Source organism: Tenrec ecaudatus, chromosome 16 (assembly GCF_050624435.1).
Source record: "Tenrec ecaudatus isolate mTenEca1 chromosome 16, mTenEca1.hap1, whole genome shotgun sequence".
Taxonomy (NCBI): domain Eukaryota; kingdom Metazoa; phylum Chordata; class Mammalia; order Afrosoricida; family Tenrecidae; genus Tenrec; species Tenrec ecaudatus.
Window position 1 is genome coordinate 44,317,205 of NC_134545.1, and position 23,533 is coordinate 44,340,737.

Below are 23,533 nucleotides of genomic sequence, written 5' to 3' on the forward strand. Positions count from 1 at the left end.
CCAGCCTTTCTCCTTTGGTATGGCTGGTGGTTTCGAACTGCAGATCTTGTGGATCACAGCGCTACTAGGACCCCTTTGATGTGTCCACGAGCTAAGCTTACAGAGATAACAAGTTTTAGCCGTTACACACTTTTCACAGGAAAAAGGGCTGCAATTTGGAGGTGTGGGTTGGATTCAAAGGAGTCCTGGTGGTGCTGTGGGTAAGGCATTGGGCTGCTCACCTCAAGGTATCTAGTTCAAACCCATCTGCTGTTCCACAGGAGTAAAATGAGGCTTTTAGCTCCTAAAGATTTATGGTCTCGGAAACCCTATGGTTGCTATGAGTTGCAAACGACCTGATGGCGGTGGGATGTTCTTTTGGGGGGCTGGTTTCAGCTCAAAAATTCCAGCTGGGTAAGTTGAGGGATTTAAAATGGCTTTGTCGAGCCTCCATCTCCTATGTGTACATTGGAGACAATTATCCTATGTCCTGAACGGATTCTTCCAGCGACAGTGGTGACGCGTGAAGCAGTTGTTCAGATAGCACTTTTCTCCCAAGCCTGTTCCCTTACTGACCGCTGGGGCCAGCAAAGGAGATCTGTACCTGGCTATGCTGCAGGCTCTTTGGGCAGCCTGTGGGGAGGATGCAAGAGGAAACAGAATATGCTCAGCCTCCCAGAGCAAAGGGGATGCTATGGTGCCTATGCGGGAGGGGGGTGTCAGCAGGCCCCACCTCCCAGTTCAGGCAGCCTGCGGCCCCCACCTGAATTGACGCAGCAGGTAGCACATGATCACATATACCTGGAGGCTAACGTTCAATGTTTCCCTTCTCGCCTCCTTTCCAATGGCAGCCCTGGAGAAGCCGCCTCTTTGGAGTTCTCCCTCAGCCACTGCAGGCGCCTGAAACTAAAGGGTGCGGTCTGGCCACTCCGCCCGCCCCGTGTGCTTTGTTTGTAACTGTGAGAGTAAGGAGAAGGGCCAAAGCACAAGGCAACACACAGAGCAGGGGTCCTCCCTCGCGCAGGGCCTTTCCTCCCTGCATTTCCTCTCGTCAGTTCCGTGTTGAGTCTACACTCAGGTGTGTATTTGTGGCCGGTGCATCACCCGATTACCACCAAGGAAGCCCGTTGTTTCTCCACGAGGCATCAAAAGCACACAGCCGGTTCCCAGGAGAGCTCTGAGCCCGTTTGGATATTCTGAGAGTTCATGGCTGGGTTCACATAAGTGCCGCCAAGTCAAGTGTGCACTGCTAGACTCCTCCCTTGAATCATCGAATATATTAACACTCAGGCAGAACTTTCTCTGAGCACCAAATGCCTGTGAATGTGTCATGTTTTGTGTCTAAACTTTAAATTCTAAAGAAAACATACGCGAGGAAAACTTTCACACCTTTTTTAAGGAAAAAATTTTCAAACATTCAATCCCACATCGAGTGTGTTTCCCATTAGTCTCTATAAAAATGAAGTTTGCTGGCACTGTGCTAGGCCCTGAGGGGTGTGCATACAGACTGCAAATAGAGAAAGACAGCTTGATATTTGTGCAAGATCCCTTTGCAAATGAAGATCAAAGTCCAAAAGAAAAAAACAAATTCACTTTATTTTAAAGACAATGATTGGCATACAGAAGGTATGCACTAGCATAAAATAAACTTTCATGAAAAGCATTAAAATCCATTATAAATTAATTTATTAAATAAGTATTTGGTATATGTGATGATTTTTATTAGATATTACTCTTATTTATTGCCGATCCCCACCCCCAAAGTCAAAACAAATCAGAAGATCTCAACTCCAATTTACACTAAATAATTTATTTTCCCCAAATGTGTGTGTTCTGAGAGGTGACACATGATACAGTTCAAGGTTGTCATTCTCCATCAATCATAATATGACAGGACACAAGAGGCTAAAAATGGCTCATCATAATTTATTTTATGTTAAAATGTACAGCTTTTTTTGTTTTTTTTTGTGTGGTTTTTTTTTTTTAAGTGACTGACTAAAAAGAGAACAGATAAATACAAGAGTGTCGCTGGCTATTTTATACAAGGATTACGCCTCTTCTGCTTGGCCCTTACAGTCACCCTGTACAGGTACAAAGGCTACAAAAAAGGAAGCGATATAAACAGACACAAATAACCTTTTTGCTTTTTTACATGCGATTTGTAAGCTTAGTTTGAGCTATTCACAAGCTACTTTTCTATTTTTCCTTAAAAAATAACTCCAATATTTTATAAAGATAGAAAAATCTACAGATGGAATGAAAATGTAAAGTTAGAGGCATTTCCATAAAATAGCAACTTTACACCAAATTCACTATTTTTTTAAATCCTGCCAAGTATTTGGACATATATGAAATGTTTCAAAACCTGACAGATAAACACTGAGATATGCTTCATTCAATAAACAGAAGTCTGCATTTATAAAACAGAAAGCTGCCTTTTTTTCCCCAAAGAAATCTGTCACCAAAAAATGGAAAAAGGTCTCAACTTTACACCAAACGTTTAGCAATAAAACCCCTTTGACTAATCAAATGGGAATAGCTATTATAGCTCTTTACAGTTTTATAATTAACAAAAATATAGTTTTGTTCTTTTTTTTTCACACCCTCAAAGCAGGGCACCCTAATCAAGGCAAAAAAACTTAAGCAATGGCTTACTGTTAGCACAACACTTGTACAGTACTACAAGACGCACTGTCACTAACAAAGACATTAGCGGCATGCTCAAGTGTCACCTTAAACAAAATATACAGGAACTGAAAGGCTAACGGCATTTACATGGAGTGGACAGGGAAGGGGGGGAGGAAGCTATTGATTCAGTATTAAAACAGATCATCTGGGGCTTGAAATCCACACTGTTTCATGGGAGCAGGCACAACAAGTGACTGCCTCCAAATCGTAGTCCAAAGAGAGGCTTTCTTTTGCAGAGAATGTCATAAAAAGTAATAGAAACAAGGTATCCCCCCCCCCCCAAAAAAGAAAAAGAAAAACAACTTGTATAAGGCTTTCCGCTGCATACAGCTTTTTTTGTAAATAAATGGTGCCAACAAATGGTTTTGCATTCACACTAATTGCTGGTTTTGAAATCGTACTCTTCACGGGTGTTTGTGCAGATCATGCCGACCGTGACGCGCAGTGGGTTCTGTGACGGCCCGCACCGCCTACCTTCTCACGTAGGGCCCATTGAGAGGCTGTTTGGACATGCCTGTGTTCATGTAGCCATGGTGGCCAGGGGCTGTGTACATCATGTTACCATGGGCAGGGGTCTGCATTGGCTGTTGGGCATAGGGCTGGCTCCCCATCATGCCCATCTGCATCTGCACAGGGTACTGGGCGGTCTGGTTCATGTAGCCATGGTTGCTGTGGTAGCCACTGTTCATCATCGGCTGGGACATGCCGTACCCGTTCATGGCATTGAGCGTGTTCATGTTCATGTTCACTGAGTTGACATTATACGCTGGAGCTGGCATCAAGTTCACACTCATGTTCATGCCTCTTTGCATGGTGAGAGTACGTGCAGGACCCTGCATGGCTACGGTCTGGGAGCGCCCATAGATTTGTGACTGGTGGGTGGCAGCCGCTGGTGACAGAGATGCCGACTTGGCTCTCATGGAGACGTGGCCCTTGCTGGCGATCTGGGTTTGCAGTCTTTGGCTGTGGGAGATGCCAAGATTTGATGCGGCCAGGTTCCGCTGCAGAAGGGGTGGCGGCAGATTCATTGGAGGAGGAGTCAGGTTGGGGGGTGGGGTCATGGTTGCTTGTGCTTGAGGCCCCCCAGGGACAGAGTGTGGCGACGGAGAAAGCTGAGCAAGCCCTGTGTTGCTTAATGGCGTAGACAAAGAGGCACTGTTTGCATAGGACGTTACGGCAGCGGCATGGCTGTAAGGCAATGAATGATCAATAAGGGTATTAGTTAACTGCTGTAGTTTGGCAAGGCTGAAGGTAGCTGAGGGCTGTGGGTAATGCCCAGCCCCAAAATCACTTTGACCCATCCGTTCATATAAGCCAATGTTGGCATTGCCTGCCTCGGGGATCTCGGCCAGCTGCATGGGCGGCGTGAAGTTTGCAGCCATGCTACACTGAGCCAGCTGCTGGTTGCTGCTTGGGGGCCTCTCCACCACACAGCCCTGAGGAGACTTGACACCGCAGGTCGAGGGAGAGCTGATGCTGCTTTGCTGCAGCATGCTGCAGCTCCCGCTGATGTTGGACATCTGCTGGGTGACGGCACAGCTGCTCTGTGTCAGACTGCTGGAGGTGAGGTTGCTGTAGGGGCAGCTGTTCTGTGAAGAGCCGTTCCCACAAATGCTGCCGCCCATTGTGGAATCATAGCTGCTTGGGTTTTCATAGTTCTCGGTTGTGCTCTCGATACTGCCCAGGTCACTGAAGCCACTGTCTACGACTTGCTGCGAATGATCTGAAACAGACGGAACGTCCATCATGGGGCTAGTTTCCATGTTCTGCAGAGATGGCACGGAGATGGCACTTTGATCTGGGCTGATTTGGGCATAGCTGTTTTCTAGGGCAGGGACACTCGGACTGCTGACAGAACGTACTGACTGGCCGGGATGAGAGTGGACGGATGAGACCGGGCTACTGTGAGCCGACTGCTGGCAATCATCCAGAGTGGCAGCAATTTGTGGACTTTGGTCTGCACGCGTGTAGTTCTGGAGGCTCCTACAGGCCTCTTGAGTCTCCGCACAGTCCTGAAAGGTGTCATCCTGCTCCCTGGTCTCTTGGGTCAAAGACTGAACTGCCTGGACAGTCTCAGAGTCGATTTCCATGGTGACTGCATTCTCCTGTTTACAATCAGATTCTGCTTCTTCACTGACCTTTTGTTCCTGCTTCTGTTTCTGCTCCTCATCAGATTCGGGTGCCGCTTCAGTGTCCCCAGCAAGCTCCTTCAGTTCACTACTACCCGAAGCTGCAAGGTCAATGCTGCAGCCCATTAAAACCTCTGGATTTGAATGACTAGGCTGACCACTAAGGTCTAAAAAAGCCTCCTGGTTCTCCACTACTTCCTTGAAGGTTTCCCTTGGGCGTTCTTCCTTCTCGGCTTCAGCAGATTCCATGTGACTGTCATCTTCATCATCTGCATCATGGTCCTCATTATGAGATGGCTCTTCCTCTTCTTCCTCGTCTTCTTCATGGTCATCCAAATGCACAGGATGTTCCTTTTCCAAGGGGAGTTCGGGTTCCTCTCTTTCCTCACTTTTAGGACTACATGGGTCTTTTTCTGCATTACCTTCTTCCTCCTCCTCTTCTTCCTCTTCCTCCTCAGGTTTGTTTAGATCGGCTTCCGGTGTTTCACTCGGAGATTTATTGGAACTGACAGAGGCACGTGTTTCTTCCCTCCTGTTTTCATCTTGAGGCAGCAGGGGCTCAAGAGTGTCCTTGACTTCCTCCTCAGTCCTGATGGGAGGAGGGCTGGTCTGGCCTTCTGAAGACTCTTTCTGTTCTTCCACTGCTACCTCCTGGTCATCGGGTTCCATGGGTGTTTCTGGTGGCGTGTACAAATTCAGTTTAAACCCAGTCTTCCTCTCCTTGTTTTGCCTCCACTTAGATAGACCACGCTTTGTCCCTTTGGGCCATACTTGCTTGCACTTTAAAGGCTCAGGATTGTCTTTATTATCTTCTTTCAAGTTATCTGGATCATCATTTCTATTGTCTTCATGAGGTGACAGAAGGAAGATGGGGAAAAAGAGAGAGAGAAAAAGTCTTACAAAGTAGTATAGCCATAAATAACTTAAATTCATTCCCTTAAATTAACTAATAAGCATACCCTTCGATTTAGCATTTTAAGCGTTGATGACTAAGACATAACCAAGAATAATGCAGAGAAGTATTGTGGCATAGCAACATAGACCTAGGTGAAGTACCTCGCTCTCTTTCCCCCTCACAAACACACACCTGAACACAAAGCTTGCTTTTGTCATGGAAGCACATGGCACTGGCTACTGAAGAGCTTGCCAAACATTTGTGACATGTAAAGCCCAAGTTTCACAATGTACAAAAATGAATTTGAATATTTATCAATTGGGAAAACAAACAGAAGGGGTTTCTGCTAGTCTTATCCTCAACACTACTCTATCGGAGAACTGAGAATAAACCCGACTTGTGCATCTACCCGGTGAAAGTCTCTTTGTGGAGAGTTTCTGCGTTTAAATGATAACAGAGGCTATTATTAGTCAATTTAAATGCTCTCTCTGGCAATACATAATACCTCAGTACATCTGTAATCAACTACAACAAAACCAAAACAACTCCCCCCCCCAAAAAAAAAAAAAACCCAAACCCATCACTGACATCAAGTCAATAGCAATCCCATTGGACAGGGTAGAACTGTCCCTGTGGGTTTCCAAGACTGTAGTTTTTTATGGGCAAGCCTCTTCTTTCTCCCGCGGAGCAGTCCGTGGTTTCAAACTGTAGAGCCTGTAGTTAGAAGCTCAACCTGTAACTCTTTGCTCTACAGGACCATTATTTTTGTATATTTTGCATAACATAAACTGCAAGGTACTTACCATGACAACTACTGATCATTTAAAAATCAGGTGGAAATCTGTGCCTAATTCTGTCCACGTGGTCTTTGGAGCAGTTTGCTACTCAAAATGTAAGGTTTGAATAGTAAAAAAACACAAACAAACCTAGAACTAAGCCATAATTATTTCTTTGGGCTCAGCTAGCCTTATTTGTACTGTATTTGTATATATGAATATAAATCCATGCCACTATGGAAATGTATTTATGTAAATAATAAGGAAAATAAATATACACATAATTCACCCAGGTCTGAAATGATTTTTAAAATGAAAGACCACACTGATTTTCTCAAAAAGTCAGCCTAACGGAAAAGTTGTGCAAAGAACAATAGCGTTCCTTGAATCCTACTTCAGAGAACATAGATCTCATTACCAAAGAGGAAGAGAGGGATCCCTTTGTTCAGAAGGGAGTGGTTAACATGCATAGCATGTTAAGCTCCTAGCTCATTTACATGATAAATGGCTTACACACAAACTTACCTGAGACTAATGCATTCAAACTGGCTAGCTGAAAGAACAAATATATGTGATGATTCCTTCAGAAGTGCCAAGGGCAACATTGGCGGGAATCTCATTTCCAAGACTTTCAATCGGTCTCCTTTCCATTCACACAGAAAGGTAATAGCCATGGGCACATGACCCTGGATTTCCCATTTCTAGATGCTACTGAACAGACTAGGCTTGCAGGATATGATTTTTAAGGACAAGAAGATCCTGAAAGACCATTTAGAATTTTAATTGATAAGGGCATCAAGTGGAACATGAAGGCTGCGATGCTCATTGGTACGACTCTTGAGAAGACAGTCAGGAAGAACATACAGCCCCCACAACACACAGAGGCTCTCTTGTCATTGTCTCCATGTCGAAAGAAACAGCTGTTGAAGGAAATTTTAAAGAACAAGACAAGGCCTCCCTGCACTTAGGATAAAGTTGTCTATGCAAAATGTCATCCATGGAGAATGACATGCCTTCCTGCTAATTAAAAAAGTCAAGAAAAGATGTTTTTCTGATATTGTCCTTAAAATTGTGTTTCCAAAAGCTAGGACGATACTTGTAGTGACCAGGGACTGAGATAGCTTAGAAGAAAATAAGTTTTTGATTGAAGTCATTAGAGCTGTACGGCAGGCAAGGGGTAGCTGCTTTCCTGAGGTGGACCAAAAACAACTCACAGGGCTTCCTGTGTTTGCCGAACCTGGGCTCACATGCCCCTGGCTAGGAGGAAACGGCAATTTAAATGGAAGGGCACTTTCCTGATTTCTTTCGAAACCCCACATTATCAAAACAAATACTGAAGACATGGATGGCTAAGTTTAAACAATTCTAGATAGTAATATACTTTGGATAATACTGATTAGAAGATATACAATCAGTTTACTAATATTTGTTTTCCAGGAAAAAAGAAACCACCATATTCAACGCTGATACTGATAATGTGACCCGAAATATTAAATGTGGACAACAGAACCTATTAGAATCAAGGAAATACAGTGTTTCTTACTGACAGATTTCAAACGTTTTCAGAAATAAGTCAATTTTTGGAAAGTAAGATTAACACACCTAGAGGAATGCTATGACCTTAGAGGATGCTTAACATAAATCCGATTTCAGAAAGAAGACATAGAGCCCTGTAATGGGTGAGCAAGGACAGATGAGCAGTTACTTTCCAGGTGGTCTGGTACAAGCCCAGGAGCCCGCTTTTGGGGAGCAAAGTCATACAGAAGCGTTCACAAGGTTTTCTAAAATTCCTCCACTTACTTCTACAAGGGCCAGCATTCTTAAAGCAATGATTGTCTTTTCTCTCTTCTTCCTCTGTCTGTCTTTTCGCTCCAGGCTGATGTTGGAATGTTTTTCTCACGACTGGCTTCAAGCCATCTTCCTCTCGTTCGATCTCACAGGTAGGCTCCAGCTGCGGCATTGGCCTCTCCCCGTCTGAGTTGTCGAAGGGCTCATTCAGTACTTCGGTAGTCTCAGAAATGGTCTCGGTTGTTACACTGCTGTTGATCCTCCTGCGTTTTCGACCCCTTTTCTTCTTTAGTACAAAAGGTCTCTGAAATTAATTCCAAGCATAATACATAAGAACTCATGAGAAATAAAGTAACTGAGTTGCTATGCGGCAAACATGTACTGAACGCATGTCTGGGAATCTTACACAGAAAGGCTTTTGCATTGCCTCTGTGCTGACGCTTCATCTGATGTAAAGCCCCTCTCAGCTCCTACTACACAGGCAAATGTTTTCCACATACAGCAGTTGTTTACTCAAGCAGATGCTTTGAGAGGTAACATCTTACCAGCGTTTAACTGTACATTTCCTAAGTTAAGCTCTGCTTCTGTAGCATGTACTTTGTAAGTGATACTTGCTGGTTTTAATATCTGAGATCCCAGAGCATATCACACAGAGTATGATCAGCAAGGACACCATGTTCCTATAAATGTTGCAAAAGTAACTAGGCATCCACCATGTGCAAACCATTAGCTCACTTCTTCCCAAGGTCAGAGGACTTAAGAATCTAGAAAAGGAAATAATGGGCACAATAGATTCCTCTACTGTTTAAGATGCTAGCCATGTCCTGTTCACCCATATATGCTGGATGTGGGCTGATAATTTGGCAGAAACATTTTAATATAGAAGGTCCCTAAAAAAGGTTAAAAGACATGCCCTAAGTGCGGCCTTATTTTTTTTAACTTGTATTGAAGGTTGGCACAAATTAACATCGTAATTGCAGTTAAGAATTTCTTCCCAAGTAGAAATTGCTTAGTGATAGAAAATTCAAAAACAGAGATGACAAGCAGATGTGCTGTTAAAATGTAATCTGTCAACAGAAGAGGCACAAAATTATTGAAAATATGGTGCAAAGAAGGGTTCAATATTGCTTAGTTAGAATCCAGACTCTGGGCAAACTGCATCCAAGAATCAGTATCTTATGTTTAACCCTCTGAATGGTCGCTGAAGTGCATATATAAACCTTATGACCACACACTGTCATGTAACACGCATGGTTATGGATTCAGCCTGCCCTCCGGTGAGGTTTTCGCACACCTGAGTGCAGCCAATATAAAGAAATGGAGTTCCTTAGGTTGTCCACCTATATGAGGGCGGTCCATTATCATGGCCTGGGTGATTCTGGTTTGAAGTGTTTCAAAACAAATTTCTCTTGTTATTTAGTTATTTATAAATTATATTTCCTTATCTAATAGAAGAATAAGAAATTAAAGCACATCTAAGTCAAAAGTCCCTTTTGATGTGCTGTTCCTTTCAGCACAAATCCCTAGGGATGCCTTTGGGCCAGGAGACTGCCGGAGGTGGGAGAAAGCGTACTAGGCTAAGAGTTAGCACAGCATGTATGTGGCTTTGGGGCAGAGCCTTAATTTACAGTTTGTTATCTCTGCTGGACAATATCTGGCTAGCAATACCGATCACAAATAGGTAATGAGGACAACCATAACAGATCTAGATTGAGCCACAAAAACGAAATCATTGTTTTGTTACTTTCTTTGTATTATGGGAACTGATGGGGGTATAGCTAGAGGAATCAGTAGGCTAATACAATATGAGAAATGTTAGCAATGTGTACTTGGCCACAAATGCCAACTATAAAGGTCAACATCAAACTCAAAGGCCTAAAATGCCTTCCAACAAGTCTACGTCAAGGGTAAGAAACAGAAATGGTACCAGGAGCACTAGGCTAGGCCCTAACTCGACCACCAATGAGCTGTAAGACCCTGGGCAAGTCTGGGGCCTCGCTAGGCCTGGGTGTTTTCATTAAATTTTGCTGAAAGGTGGATCACCTTTCTATTCCCACACATGATCTGCCTTAATATTATCAACCAGTAGGTGGCAGTAACTACCGAACTTGGAAGGTGACCTGTTGCTAGTTTCCTCTGCACAGCACTAACAAGCCTCAAAAGGTAAACATAATCATGACTATAAAACAAACGATTATGATACGTGATTAGTGTGACTGGATCTACACAAACTACATCATAAGACCAGAGTGGGAAACAAATACAACTAGAATGTTTGCAATGACAAAGTTAGGGCTGATTGAAAATTACTCCTCAACTGACAATGTAAACACTACATACCTTTCTCTTTATGGCAACTGATTGTGGTTTTGTCAGTCTTGGGGGAGAGGTATGAATATCTTCTTCCTCCTCCTCCTCTTCCTCCTCCTCCTCTTCTTCTTCCTCCTCCTCCTCTTCTTCCTCTTCTTCTTCCTCCTCTTCCTCCTCCTCCTCTTCACTGCTCTCTTTAGACAGCTCCATCAGCTGTCCTCGGTCCCCTGTCACTGTCCGGTTCTCCAGGGAATGCAAATACTTGTTTTTCGATTGGACTTTTGCAGGTGATTGCCTACTGGTAGCTCTAGATGACAGTAGTTCTTGCTCCTCCTTTTCCCAGCAGGTAGCTTGCTCCATTAGCCGCTCAGCCTAAGGGGGGAGGGTAAAGACAGTGGGCCAGTGAGAGGCAGTACAGCAGCCAGAGCCTCTAAAGATGGATGGCAAATGATCTGTTCTGATCAGGGCAGTTAGTCAGCCAAGCAACATCCCAGACCCCTCTGCATCAGGATAACAAATCAAAGATTGGGTGTCATGGGATATTTAGCACTATTAATGATGCAGTGAATTGATTCAAGCCCTTTATCAGAACATTACATGCTCACTGGCATGGAGCACTTGAAGGAAGTTCATAAACACAAAGAATCGATTGACAATGCAGCCTTGGAGCTCAGCACCAAATATGATCTGATTACATGCTGTCAGTAGTGAAAAATGCTGCTTTGTGATCAATGACAAATGTTTCATTTCTCTTACGCAATTCAATAAAATTATCATGTTTTACCATGCATCCTCCCAATAATTTAGTGCCACATCATTTCACAAGTTCTCTTCTAGAGACCCAAGCTTTTGACAATGCTATGAATGACTTTCTTAGCCTGATAATGTTCTAAGATTGAAGTCACACAACTCCAGCGGATGAAGCCCACCATTACCTCTTTTTCGGCTTCTCGCTCTTCTTCAGACACAGCAGCATTAGACATTAATATTGGGGTCCACCTCAGACTCTCTGGATCAAGTTCATTGGCCCGAGAACAGGTTTTCCGCTTTTCCATGTGGCCCAATATTAACTTTTCCCTTCTAATGATGACAAATCTGTAAAGTTATGAAGCAGAACAATGCAATTCAAAGGCTGAAATCTCATTCCCCTTTGTAATATTGACATATGGTGGCACAACTATTACCCAGGTTAGGAAAAGTCAGAAGCGGACCCAGAGAAGGTACAGTAAACTGATAATCAACTACCTTCTTCCCTGCTCTACCTCCTCCAAGAAAAGGGGGCTATTGTTATTTTTTTTTAAGGAAGAAAGGTTTAGCTAATACCACTAAGGGACTTAAAAAAAACCAACTAATATCCAGTGCAAAGGTAACATGTTTAGCTGCTAACCAACAAGGTTGAAAGTTCAAATCTACCCAGAGGTCCCTCAGAAGGAAGTCCTGGCAATCGACTTCCCCCAAATCAGCACAGGTCTATTCTGACACACCAGACATTGCCATGAGTAGGAATTGACTCAATGGCAATTGGTTTCATTTTTTAACTGGAAAGACTCCCCTTTCTCTTTCTCCTCGCATAACACAGTGTTGCTGCCTAGGCCCTGGGACTCACCTGCCATTTTGCTTGTCAATCATATGGAGGTGCTGCAGTGTAGTGGCAATGTCGTGGGGGCACATGCCCGTAGCTCTGCTTATCGCCTTGATGCTGATGTGCCTCTCGTGGTGGTGGTGGAGATACTCTAAGATGACACTCTTCCAATAGGCCAGGTAGGAGAGGCGACCCAGATCAGAAAGCGGTTTTTCAGGAGACCCTGCTTGGCCTTCTCTTCTAGAAAGCAAGTAACCTAGAGCAAGAAAACACCAACAAAAAAAAGAAAAGTCTACTTAACTGTGGTGTCTGGAGAACTTGAACAGGGAGCACTAGAATATGAGTAGTATCAGGAAGTGCCTTCAGTTTACACATGCAGTCTCTGCCTGATGATAGTGATTTGATCTCCATGAAGCTTATGCTTTTAAATCAGTAAGTGGATTCATGAGCTAGCTGCAGCATTCCCAAAGTATTATGGCATACTTAAAAGATTAAGAGTGAAGATCAGAGACTTGGCTTCTGGTCAGTCTCAAGCTCCCACCAGCTTGAGATTCTTTCAAAAAAGAAATGCCAGGCACTGACTCAGAAATTCAATGGAAGGACCACCCCAAACATTAATGAGCAGGTTGTTTTACACAGGAAGGACCTAATGACCCTTTGACAGCCGGGTCTTACTAAAAAGAGAATGGCCTCTGTTGACTCCATTCTACACCCTTGTTACATTTAGCTAGCAGACTGATGCGAAGCTTTGTGCAGACTAATAAAAGAAAGTCTTTTAAGTCCATGGCGGCATTTCACAGCAGCTCCACTAGCTCTATTTTCACGGAAATTAATTTATACTCCAATCGGAGGACACAGCTCCTACCAATTAAAACAACCAAACAGGCCTCCTTAAAGTAAACTATTTCATATACCGAGTCTTCAGAAAATCCTTGAGCATGCAGAGCTTTTGAATGTGGGTACTGCAGCTTTCATGTGAAGTTCACTGGCAAACGAAGTTTCAAATGCGAACTTCAAATCCACTTGCAGTACTGAATGAAAGCTAGTGGCCGTCACGGTAATTAAGAGCCACTTATGGAGTAGAGAAGAAATGCTATAAACTCATGATATCTACCTGGTGCTAATTAGCTATTTCAACAGTCTTACCTTCACAAGCATCTTACATTTAAACAAACATCAGCCACCTACAGTAGGTGGCAGCAATTACAAAATCATGCTGCTCTAAACCAACCAAATCGTAAGCATTTTTCTTCTTTATCTACATTTCCAAAATGGCTGCATTATCTTGGATTTTGGATTTTTTGGTTAGAAGGAAAAATCAAATGTTTCCTATGCATTTTTTGGGTCTCCCTAAATCACTGCAAATAATGCAGGCCTATAGAATAAGCAAGTCACCCCACAGGACAGAGGGCTCTCACCACAGTATTTTGCATTGTGAGAGTTTTCATGTGCTCTTATTACAATCTTTATTATAATAAAGAGCAGGTATCAAATTAAGGTTCTGCTTGTCTTTTTGACTCATTTGTCTAATTCAGTTTCAAGTGTAAAGTACCGACTGAATGCAAACAAGCACTACAAAATGTTATAGTCAAACCACTGCCAGCACATCGTTTGGCTGCACACAGAGGTGAGTCAGAAACGTGCTTACAGTGACGGCCGCTGTGCGTGCCACTGTTAGCCCACATCGTGCCCTGTCAACATGGAGAAGAGCTCGCTGTTGTCTGAGTACCAAGGATGCTCAAACCTTAGAACACTGATAATTGGCACATCCGTCATCTGCACATGCTGAGAAATTTACTTGGCTGGCTGGCGGTCCCAGCTCTGCACTCCTGCGGGGAGAGAACCATGGAACCATGGATATGTCCAGAGATCCCTCAATTAAAAGCACCCCACAGTGACTGTGAAATTCCCCAGGCCCCCACTGGTTCTTATCTGAACTGCACAGATGGGGACAGGAAGTTCCGCCACCCCCTGCCCCCACTCCTTCAGCCTAGCAGAAGGACTGCTGTACAAATCAAGTGTTCAAAGGAGGAAGGTGCCTCCTGACATTACATCCCCCATACGCAGAGCTACCTTACCCAAGACTCATAAGGGTTTCTTTGTCTGTCTTCCCTTCCCACAATTCCTACTCTGGGCTACCGGGCAACAGCCGGAATCCTGAAAAGGCCTGCTTTTCATAGCTGTTCATGTTTCACACACCCTAATGTAATACAGATACACCATAGCAGGAACTGAGTCTAAATGAGTTAGGCCACCAGAAGTTAGGTGTCTGTGGAGAACACTCAGGCCAGGGCTTCCTGCACCTGCTACCACTACGAAGGCAGGCAGCCGTGTTCTGGGAGGGTTCCGTGGACAACACTGCCATGGAAGAGGCACAGCAGGGAGGGCACTAAGCCGCGAAGCAAGCCTCTCCTGGCAAACAGTCCTGGGCTGTGCCGGTGAAGGCAGAGTGGAAGCACCCAGCACCTGCCAGGATGTGATCCTTTCCTAGGAGCTGGAGAGAAAGAAACGCCCCGCAAACCCGAAAACCAAACAAAACCCCCAAGCAGCTTCTTCGAGTGACCACCACCACCACAGACCCCAAATGTCATGGTCCAGAGGTACCACCACACTGCCTTATCTGACTACAAGAGACCACCAAGGTAATGACACGGAGGCTCCCAGCCATTTCTCAGGGCACAAAGTCTTCTCCCGGAGGAGATATCTCTGATAGGATCCATCTGAGCAATCTAATGACCAAGGATAAACTTCTGATTCAAAGCTGGTTAAGTAAACCCCCCCATTATATGTTAAAACAGATAGCTCAACTCTCATGACCTCAGTTCTGTCTTACAAATCTGGCTGAAGCCGAGCAGGTACCCTGGTACCGGTAAGAGCTCTGGACACACAGAACCCAGGACAGATAACCCGCCCAGGGCCAATAATGAGAGAAGCGATTACTGTGAGGGTAGGGGGAAGAAGCGGGAGCAAGGGGAACTGATCGCAGTGATTGACTTACAGCACTCCACCCCATCATGGGGGGGGGGTGCGAACAACAGAAATGTGGGTGAAGGGAGACAGCAGACGATGTATAATATGAAAATAAAAACAATTTATAAATTATTAAGGGTTCACAAGGGTAGGAAGGTGGGGGAGGGAGAGGGGAAAAAAGAGGAGCTGATATCAAGGGCTCAAGTCGAAAGAAAATGTGGAAATGATGATGGCAACATATGCATAAAAGTGTTTGATATAACTGATGTATGGATTATTATAAGCGCTATCTGTAAGAGCCCCCAAATTATTTATTAACTAGAGCAGGGAGTCCACAGAGAGGACCACATGGCCAGCCCCACTATGAGACATGACGTCCCTCACTGACCCATAGCCCTGCGGGGGACAGCAGCAGAGACACAGTGTGGGAACTGTACCCGATCTGATCCCACCACACTGAGGCAAAGCACTGGGGAGTGCAGCGGAACAGCAAGGGAATGGAGCGGCAAGGTCCCCAGGGAATGCTGAAGGTGAACTTTGGGGCCAGGGCATGGTGCCTCTGCAGACTGGACTGGAAAACCCTCCTAAAGACCAACAAACGAACCTTGAACTAACCACAAACTTTTCTTTCTTATTGTGTTTTGTTCTTTGTCAGTGGTTTGTTGTTGTTGTTTTCCTGTATATTGTTGCTTGGTTTTGCTCTGTCTTGTTTTTGTGCATGTTATTATCTCCACAGGTCTGTCAAAATAAGATAGGCTGGATGAACAATTTGGAGGAAAAACAACGGGACCTACATTTCCAGGGGGAAATGGAATAGGAGGAGGTGGCGGGTAAGGAAGTGGTATTAATAAACCCAGGGAAAAGGGAAGAACAAGTGATCCAAATTGATGGTGAGGTGGGCGTGGGAGGCCTAGTAGGGCATGATCAAGGGTAATGTAACAAAGAGGTATTTCTGAAACCCAGGTGGGGATGGAGCATGATAATGCAACAGGAGGAAAGTCAAGGGAAATAGAGGAAAGAGCTGGGAGGCAAAGGGCATTTATAGAGGTCTAGACAAAGACATGTACATATACAAATATATATATGAAGATGGGGAAATAGATCTATGTGCATATATTTAAAGGTTCAGTATTAAGGTGGCAGAAGGACATTGGGCCTCCACTCAAGTACTCCCTCAATGCAAGAATACTTTCTTCTACTTAACTGGCATTCTATGATGCTCACCTTCCCGACACAACCGCCGAAGACAAAGTGGGTGAATAAGTAAATGTGGTGAAGAAAGCTGATGGTACCCGGCTATCAAAAGATATAGCATCTGGGGTCTTAAAGGCTTGAAGATAAACAAGCGGTCATCTAGCGCGGAAGCAACAAAGCCCACATGGAAGAAGCACACCAGCCTGTGGGATTACGAGGTTTCGAAGGGATCAGTTATCAGGCATCAAAGAACAAAAAATCGTATAATTGGGTGTACACCTCCATGATATGATTGCTGAGGACAAACGGGTGCATAAGCAAATGTGGCGAAGAAAGCTGATGGTGCCCAGCTATCAAAAGAGAAAACGCCTGGGGTCTTAAAGGCTTGAAAGTGAACAAGCGGCCATCTAGCTCAGAAGCAACAAAGCCCACATGGAAGAAGCACACCAGCCTGTGCGAGCACAAGGTATCAAAGGGATCAGGTATAAGGCATCATCAGAGCAACAAAAAAAATCTTATCATAGTGAATGAAGGGGGAAGAGCAGAGTGGAGACCCAAAGCCCATTTGTCGGCCACTGGAGATCCCCTTGCAGAGGGGTCTAGGGGAGGAGATGTGTCAGTCAGAGTGCGAGGTAGCACCGATGAAGAATACAGCTTTCCTCCAGTTCCCAAATGCTTCCTCGCCCCCACCCCCCACTATCATGATCTGAATTCTACCTTCCAAGTCTGGCTAGACCAGAGGATGTACACTGGTGCAGATAGGAGCTAGAAGCACAGGGAATCCAGGGCGGATGATACCTTCAGGACCAGGGGTGTGAGTGGCGACACTGGGAGGGTAGAGGGAGAGTGGGTTGGAAAGAGGGAACCGATTACAAGGATCTACATGTGACCTCCTCCCTGGGGGATGGACAACAGAAAAGTGGGTGAAGGGAGACGCCGGATAGGGCAAGATATGACAAAATAATACTTTATAAATTATCAAGGGCTCAAGAGGGAGGGGGAAGCGGGGAGGGAAGGGGAAAAATGAGGACTTGATGCTAGGGGCTTAAGTGGAGAGCAAATGCTTTGAAAATGATGAGGGCAATGAATGTACAGATGTGCTTTACACAATTGATGTATGTATTGATTGTGGTAAGAGTTGTATGGGCCCCTAATAAAATGTTTAAAACAAAAAACCAAAAAACAAAACATCATATAGCTGAAAAGAAATGGTGTGTCATGTCTATTCCAGTTGTGCACTAGGTGAATGTAATTTATTATACATATTTTACCTGCAGCAGGCACTTACCCTCAAAAAACAGGCTTTGCAAGTGGCATTCCACTACTCTGGAATGGTGGAAATAATTTCTCAACACCTTTTGTTTCTTTCTATCTAGTCAAGACTCTCCAAGTCTTAATTGCTATATAGCAATTCAGAATAAGTTTTGGTAAGAATATTTTACTTACTGAGTAATTAACTACAGAGATGTGGTTTAAGTTACAGCTCTTAAATCAACTTACCAAAAAGATTTCAAATAATTGATCTAAGTAAGATGCAGGGAAATATAAAAGCACTTATCTTGGAAGTTGGTGTACTATCCTGAAGCATCTGAAACAAGTACAACCCACTCATGGTGAACAGATTCCCAGGGGGCTCTACTACCTTTCCCTAACTCGGGAGACCCGAAGTGTCTCTGAGAAAAGCTGGCTGCGTCAGACCGGAAAGAGCGCAACGTTCGGAGGGCACGTCCCAGTAGCTGCAGTTAACGGCTGGGGAACCGTTCTCTGTAAATTGTGACGCTAGAGGTGCTCGGCGAAGAGCACTAGCTCCATGCTCCCTGGTCGCTGCGAGCTGACTGGCCCAGCCTCCCATCAACTATCTTGATGCAGGCCAACCTGGCTTCCTTTTAAGCTTCACTGGCGCTACTTGTTCTAAGAGATTCAGTGTATAAGCCACATACTCAATTCAAACGTTTGTGGAGGTGTTTACTTAAAGGAAAAGGAAGAACAACGTGCCCTCTATAAAACATTTCCAAACGGAATGTTCATGGGGTCCAAATTACCCTATGTGCATGAAGGCTGCTCTACCAGTAGTTAGTAAGAGAACTGATGCTCACGCTAAACAGCCTCAATCCTCCGACTCGCTCCCCCAAGAGTGGCTGTGGGGGGAGTAGTGTTGCCTTCAGGAATACAGATTCATTAGGAAAAGGAAAGAACAATCTAGACAAGGTCAAGATCTGTCTTTGCAGACTCATGTTCCAAAATTAACTTAACTCCCACTATATTAACTGCAAGGTCAATGTTCGTTTAACCTGACACATGCCTTGCTTTTAAACTAGTAAGCAGCATAATGTTCTTGGGCAAGGATGTGGATACAGTTAAGCATGTTCCCACAAAGGCAACTACCCTCGCAAACCATCTTCATCTACCACCTGGCACCAGACCATACCCATTTCCTTTAACACACACGCATAAACCTTGACAGGCTACCTGACTCTCATCTACCCTCGCAAACCATCTTCAGCTACCACCTGGCACCAGACCATACCCATTTCCTTAAACACACACGCATAAACCTTGACAGGCTACCCGACTCTCATCTGTCTGGATTGTGTGAGCGAAGGATCACTGGATGCTTTTAGGGGAAGATAATCTTCAGGTTACACACCTTTCATCAAGCACCTGTTGAGGTCTGTGAACCCAGCTGATAGGCCCCTCTCAGTAGATGGCATTGGGTTTGCAAGCCTGGCAACTGACACCAGGCAAGGGATTTATGGCAACTCTTGAAGAGAGGAAATCGGATGACTAATTATTTATCTTGTGATGGGGATGGAGATGCACCGATAGACACTTATGCTTGTCTGCTACTAGTTTCAGGGTTAAGCAGCACGACGACCAAGTGGGTGAAGAGTATGTTTTCAGTTTAAGTAGCGATACTTGACAGACTATTTGGTCACCTCCTTGAACATCTGTGGCGATTTTGCAGTTTGTGTGGAAGGAAGGTGAGCCTTAGCTCGCACACTCTTCTAAGACTGGAGTAGTGATCTCACTGACCTGTGACTGCTTGAAATCGGATTGCTTTCCAGTTAAAATTAAAGGTACCTTTTTAGCAAACAAGAAGTCTGAATGTTGCAAATCCACCACGAGGCGCCTCAGAAGATAGACGAGGAGAGCCGCTCACGGCCATCAGGTCAATGCAGACTGAGGGCGACCCTGGTGGGGGAGGGGTGTGTGTTGGGCTGAGAACTGCAAAGGTGCACAGAGGAAATCCACCGGCCGCCGCTGCACGGAAGAAAGATGAGGTTTTCCGCTCCCCTGACAGTGACAATCTCAGAAACCCCGGGGCCGTTCTGTCCTATGGGGCTGCTATGAGTCAGAATCAACTCGACGGCAGTTAGGTTTTAAAAATCGATTTAGATGACACCGTACAACTCCCCAGGTGGGAGTCCCTCCTACTACTCTCCAACGGCATAGACAGCCCCCTCCTTCCCTGGAGGAGGCATCGGTGGCTTCAAACGGCTGGCTCTGCACATCAAAGCTCCACGAGTAACCCACTCCGCCGGGGCTCCTTCTGAACGAACACAGTCTTGATAGCCTTCTGCACACGTGGGCTCTCCATGATTCCGAATGGACTCCAATGGCGCAACAACAGTCCCATGGAAGAGCCTCAAGATTCCCAGCCTCGGAAATTGACAGAGGCACAGCTGCTCTGTCCTTGATGGCAGTTGAGTTTGGTTTTTGGACAGTCTTGCAGGCCTGAAGTAATGACGCTGTTAGGCGGCGTGGAGTCCACACGGACACATTGTGACACAGTACGGAAGACTAAAACCTTGCCTGGAACCGCCTGTTCTCACTGTGGCTGCATGTGTGCGCCCACTGTTGCGTCGACGCTGTCAGTCTATCTATTTGATGGCCTCCCTCTTTTTGCTGACCCTGCACTATACGCAACAGAAACAATTACTAACAACTCACAGCAAATACTATTTGACCATCTATGGGCTTTGAGGAGAACCACTGGTCTGTCCCTGGAAACGTGTGCACTGCAGTGATGCTAAACAGGTTACAGCGGCGCTTCCTCACCAAACAAAGACTCGGAAGTAAAGCCTGGTGATCGACTTCCAACACTCACCCAGTAAAACCCACTAGATCACCACTTAATAAATCAGGAACAAAAGAGAAAGACGGCAATCAGAGACTCAAAGAATAAACGAGTTTAATAGCGTATATGAGTCACAGCGTCATCTACCCTGAGGTGAGAACTAAATGGTACCTGGATAACACTACTGACCATTCTGATCCAGGCCACAATATGGATCCTGACAGAGCAGGAAGAAAAAAATATGGAACAGAACACAAATTGTTACTAAGTTCTTGCTGGACTGGTTCGGACTAGACAGCTCTCCTGAAAGTCTCTAAACCTTGAACTGAAACTCTCTCCTGGAATTACTTTTTACCTAAATACCAGTTTGGCTCATAAAGAATCTCTCTCGTGAGTACTGCACTTCTTTTGAAAAATCTTCTATAAGAGACTCAACGGTCAACAATTACTCTACAGCAAATGTGAGGAGGTAAGGGTGTGGGGAAACTGGATTACTAGAACTGGAAATAATGAGGACATTGTGAAAAACGCAACCCAAGTCACTGAACAATCTGTGTGACCCAAACAAACAAAAGCTCCCTCCGCCATCAAGTCCCTTCTAACTCATAGTGGCCCAATGTGACAGAGCAGAGCTGCTGCCCCGGTGGGTCTCCAAGGCTGTGGATCGTCCAGGAGCGGACCGCCTCATCTTTCTCCCACGGAGCAGCTGCGGAGTTTGAGCTGCTGACCTGGGAGCTAGCAGCCTGGTTTTTAATCCACTACATGACAGTATGCGGTAGAGATCGTTAAATAGGAACCCAATTTGCTGTGTAAGCCTTTAGCCCAAACGCATCATCATCATCATCATCATCATCTCTCTCTCTCTCTCTCTCTCTCTCTCTCTCTCTCTCTCTCTCTCTCTCTCTCTCTCTCTCTCACACACACACACACACACACACACACACACACACACACACACACACTTTTAAAGATCACGAGTTCTGAAGCCATTGACCTCTGTGTGCTTCAGATTCCTCATCCGTAAACTAAGGATAAACAGCTATCGTGTTATTTATTGGACTGTTGTCAAACACACATTGGCCTGAAAACTGCAGGGTTGGCGGTTCATCGCCCCAGCTGCTCTGCAGGAGAAAGATGAGGCTGTGTGCCCCATCGAGACTGCCAGTCTTGGAAACCCTCTAGAGGGTTGCTATGCGGGCTGGATTTAGTTGGGTTTTCTCGTAATGTTACTGTAAGAATTAATGAGTGTAATACAAAACACACAGAACAGTGCCTGGCATATTATAATAACCCGATATAATTATTCAACATCCTGAACGAATGAAATTCCAAGTGGTCATGTGGGCGACTAAATATCCTTTTATAGAAGGAATGAAAGAAAATCTGGACAGAAGGAAGGAGACATATGGCTCTAGAGTCAGAAGATTTACCTTTTTTCCCTCCACGCTCCCCTAAGGCACCTAGAAACTGTCCCACTGCCTCAAACAGAAGTTCTCTCTCCAACCCTTTCTCCTGCCCTCTTTCTTGGTGTGTGTTTCTTTCACGTGTGCATATGTGCACACACATACAGACAGAGCTAACTACTCAGGTATAAAGAATGAGGGCATGGAAAACAAAACAAAACACCACAAACCACTCTTTGTCTCACGAAACTTGTGACTCCAAGTTCTCATCAAGGGTTCTGTGCCCCTCAAATTCCCTTTGGCTCCTATGTCTTCAACTTCAAGGACTACCCTGAAGAAACAATAAGGACATCAAACCACAAAAACAATGACTGCTCCTGGCTTCTGCGGAAAACAGAGACAGTCCAGGGCAGAAGAAACAAAGAGCCAATGATCCAGAAAGCTGAAGTGTATCCCTGAGGAAATGTCTCAAGTTAGTGAATCCCAGAGAATGGAGACAGGGTGTTCTGGGAAAGAAACCAGCTGCCTGGGATCATATCCTGGTCTGTTTCTCTAAGCCCCTTTCTTAGATCTCTCATCTCCAAATCCCCCAGTACATCTCCTTTTCACATATATACATGTATGTATGTGTGTGTGTATATATATATATATATATATATATATATGTGTGTGTGTGTGTACACACTTTTTCTCTGATATTTTTAATTGGATGTCTCCCCAAGTTTACTCCAGTGAAAAATACTGTCCTTTAGCTCTCCTGTATATGGTGGGAGCATGATGTTCTAAGTATGAGTCTACAGATTACATAGGATTTACTGGAGGAGGTCAGCAGTTCCGTGGGTAGATGTGAAGTTCCTTTGAAGGATGTGGTCATTTTGTGTGTCCGTCACCAGAAAACAGGTAGGTGCTTAGAAAGAACGTGAACTCATCACATATTTTGCATCAGGCAGGCAGGAAACAGGTTTACCTTCTCTCTGAGGCTGAGCAAAGTGAACATTCTGAATGTGATTGGTGTGTGTGTATGTGTGTGCAGAATAGTACCTGCTACTTGGAGAGGCCTGAGGACCAGAGACAGACCTAAAATGTTCCCAAGACTGGAACTGCAGATTTGACAAATGTATTACAATTATATAAGGCCTGGTGGTGTAGCGGGTATGAGTTGGGCTGTAATCCGCATGGTCAGCAGTGTGAAATCACTGGCAGCTCCAAGGGAGAAAGACTGGGCTTTCTCCTCCCATAAACAGCGACGGTGTCGGAAGCCAGGAGGACGTCAATGCGAGTGAGCCCTGGCTTGATGGCAGTGAGTTTGCTTCTTGGTCTCAAGTAAACATTTTTGCTTAATATATTTATGATTGATTCAACTATAAGACCATTCTCCTGTGTCTGGGAGGGGGAAAAATCACAATTCAAGTTTGCCTTAAATAAATTACTAAAAGCAAATGCTAGGATTTGTTTTGGTCGTCTTTAGAGCGCTGAGCTTCTGTGGGTGCAGCTGAACTCGCCATCTTGGTCTAGCCCTCCCCTGCAGCTCAATGAGAGAGGGACAGATACACTGACATCAGTGTGGCACTGCCACTGATTTCAGAAGCAGGGGTTGAGAGACAAGGTGGTTGAAAGAGTAACTTGCCTTTCCATTTGTTCTTCCACAACACTCCTAAAATAATATCTGTGTGTGTGTGTCAGCTGTCATTTCATCAAAGGAATTCTAATTCTTGGTGATAAGTTTTCACACAACACACAA

The 23,533-nt window shown here is 44.8% G+C and overlaps 1 protein-coding gene across 5 annotated transcripts in view; it reads right to left on the minus strand.

Annotated features, from left to right (window-relative positions):
* Positions 1-1,891: 1,891 nt before the first annotated feature.
* KAT6B (lysine acetyltransferase 6B) overlaps positions 1,892-23,533 on the minus strand; it is a 273,044-nt gene continuing 251,402 nt past the window's right edge. For 4 of the 5 annotated variants that reach the window (XM_075533364.1, XM_075533367.1, XM_075533366.1 and 1 more), the window contains exons 14-18: positions 12,172-12,403; positions 11,501-11,660; positions 10,596-10,937; positions 8,268-8,559; positions 1,892-5,641 (exon numbers count right to left, since the gene is read on the minus strand). In XM_075533364.1, the coding sequence (XP_075389479.1) occupies positions 3,138-5,641; positions 8,268-8,559; positions 10,596-10,937; positions 11,501-11,660; positions 12,172-12,403 (3,530 nt within the window). In that variant the 3' untranslated portion in view covers positions 1,892-3,137. The remainder of the gene's footprint in view (positions 5,642-8,267; positions 8,560-10,595; positions 10,938-11,500; positions 11,661-12,171; positions 12,404-23,533) is intronic. The other variant, XM_075533365.1, reaches the window with a different exon arrangement.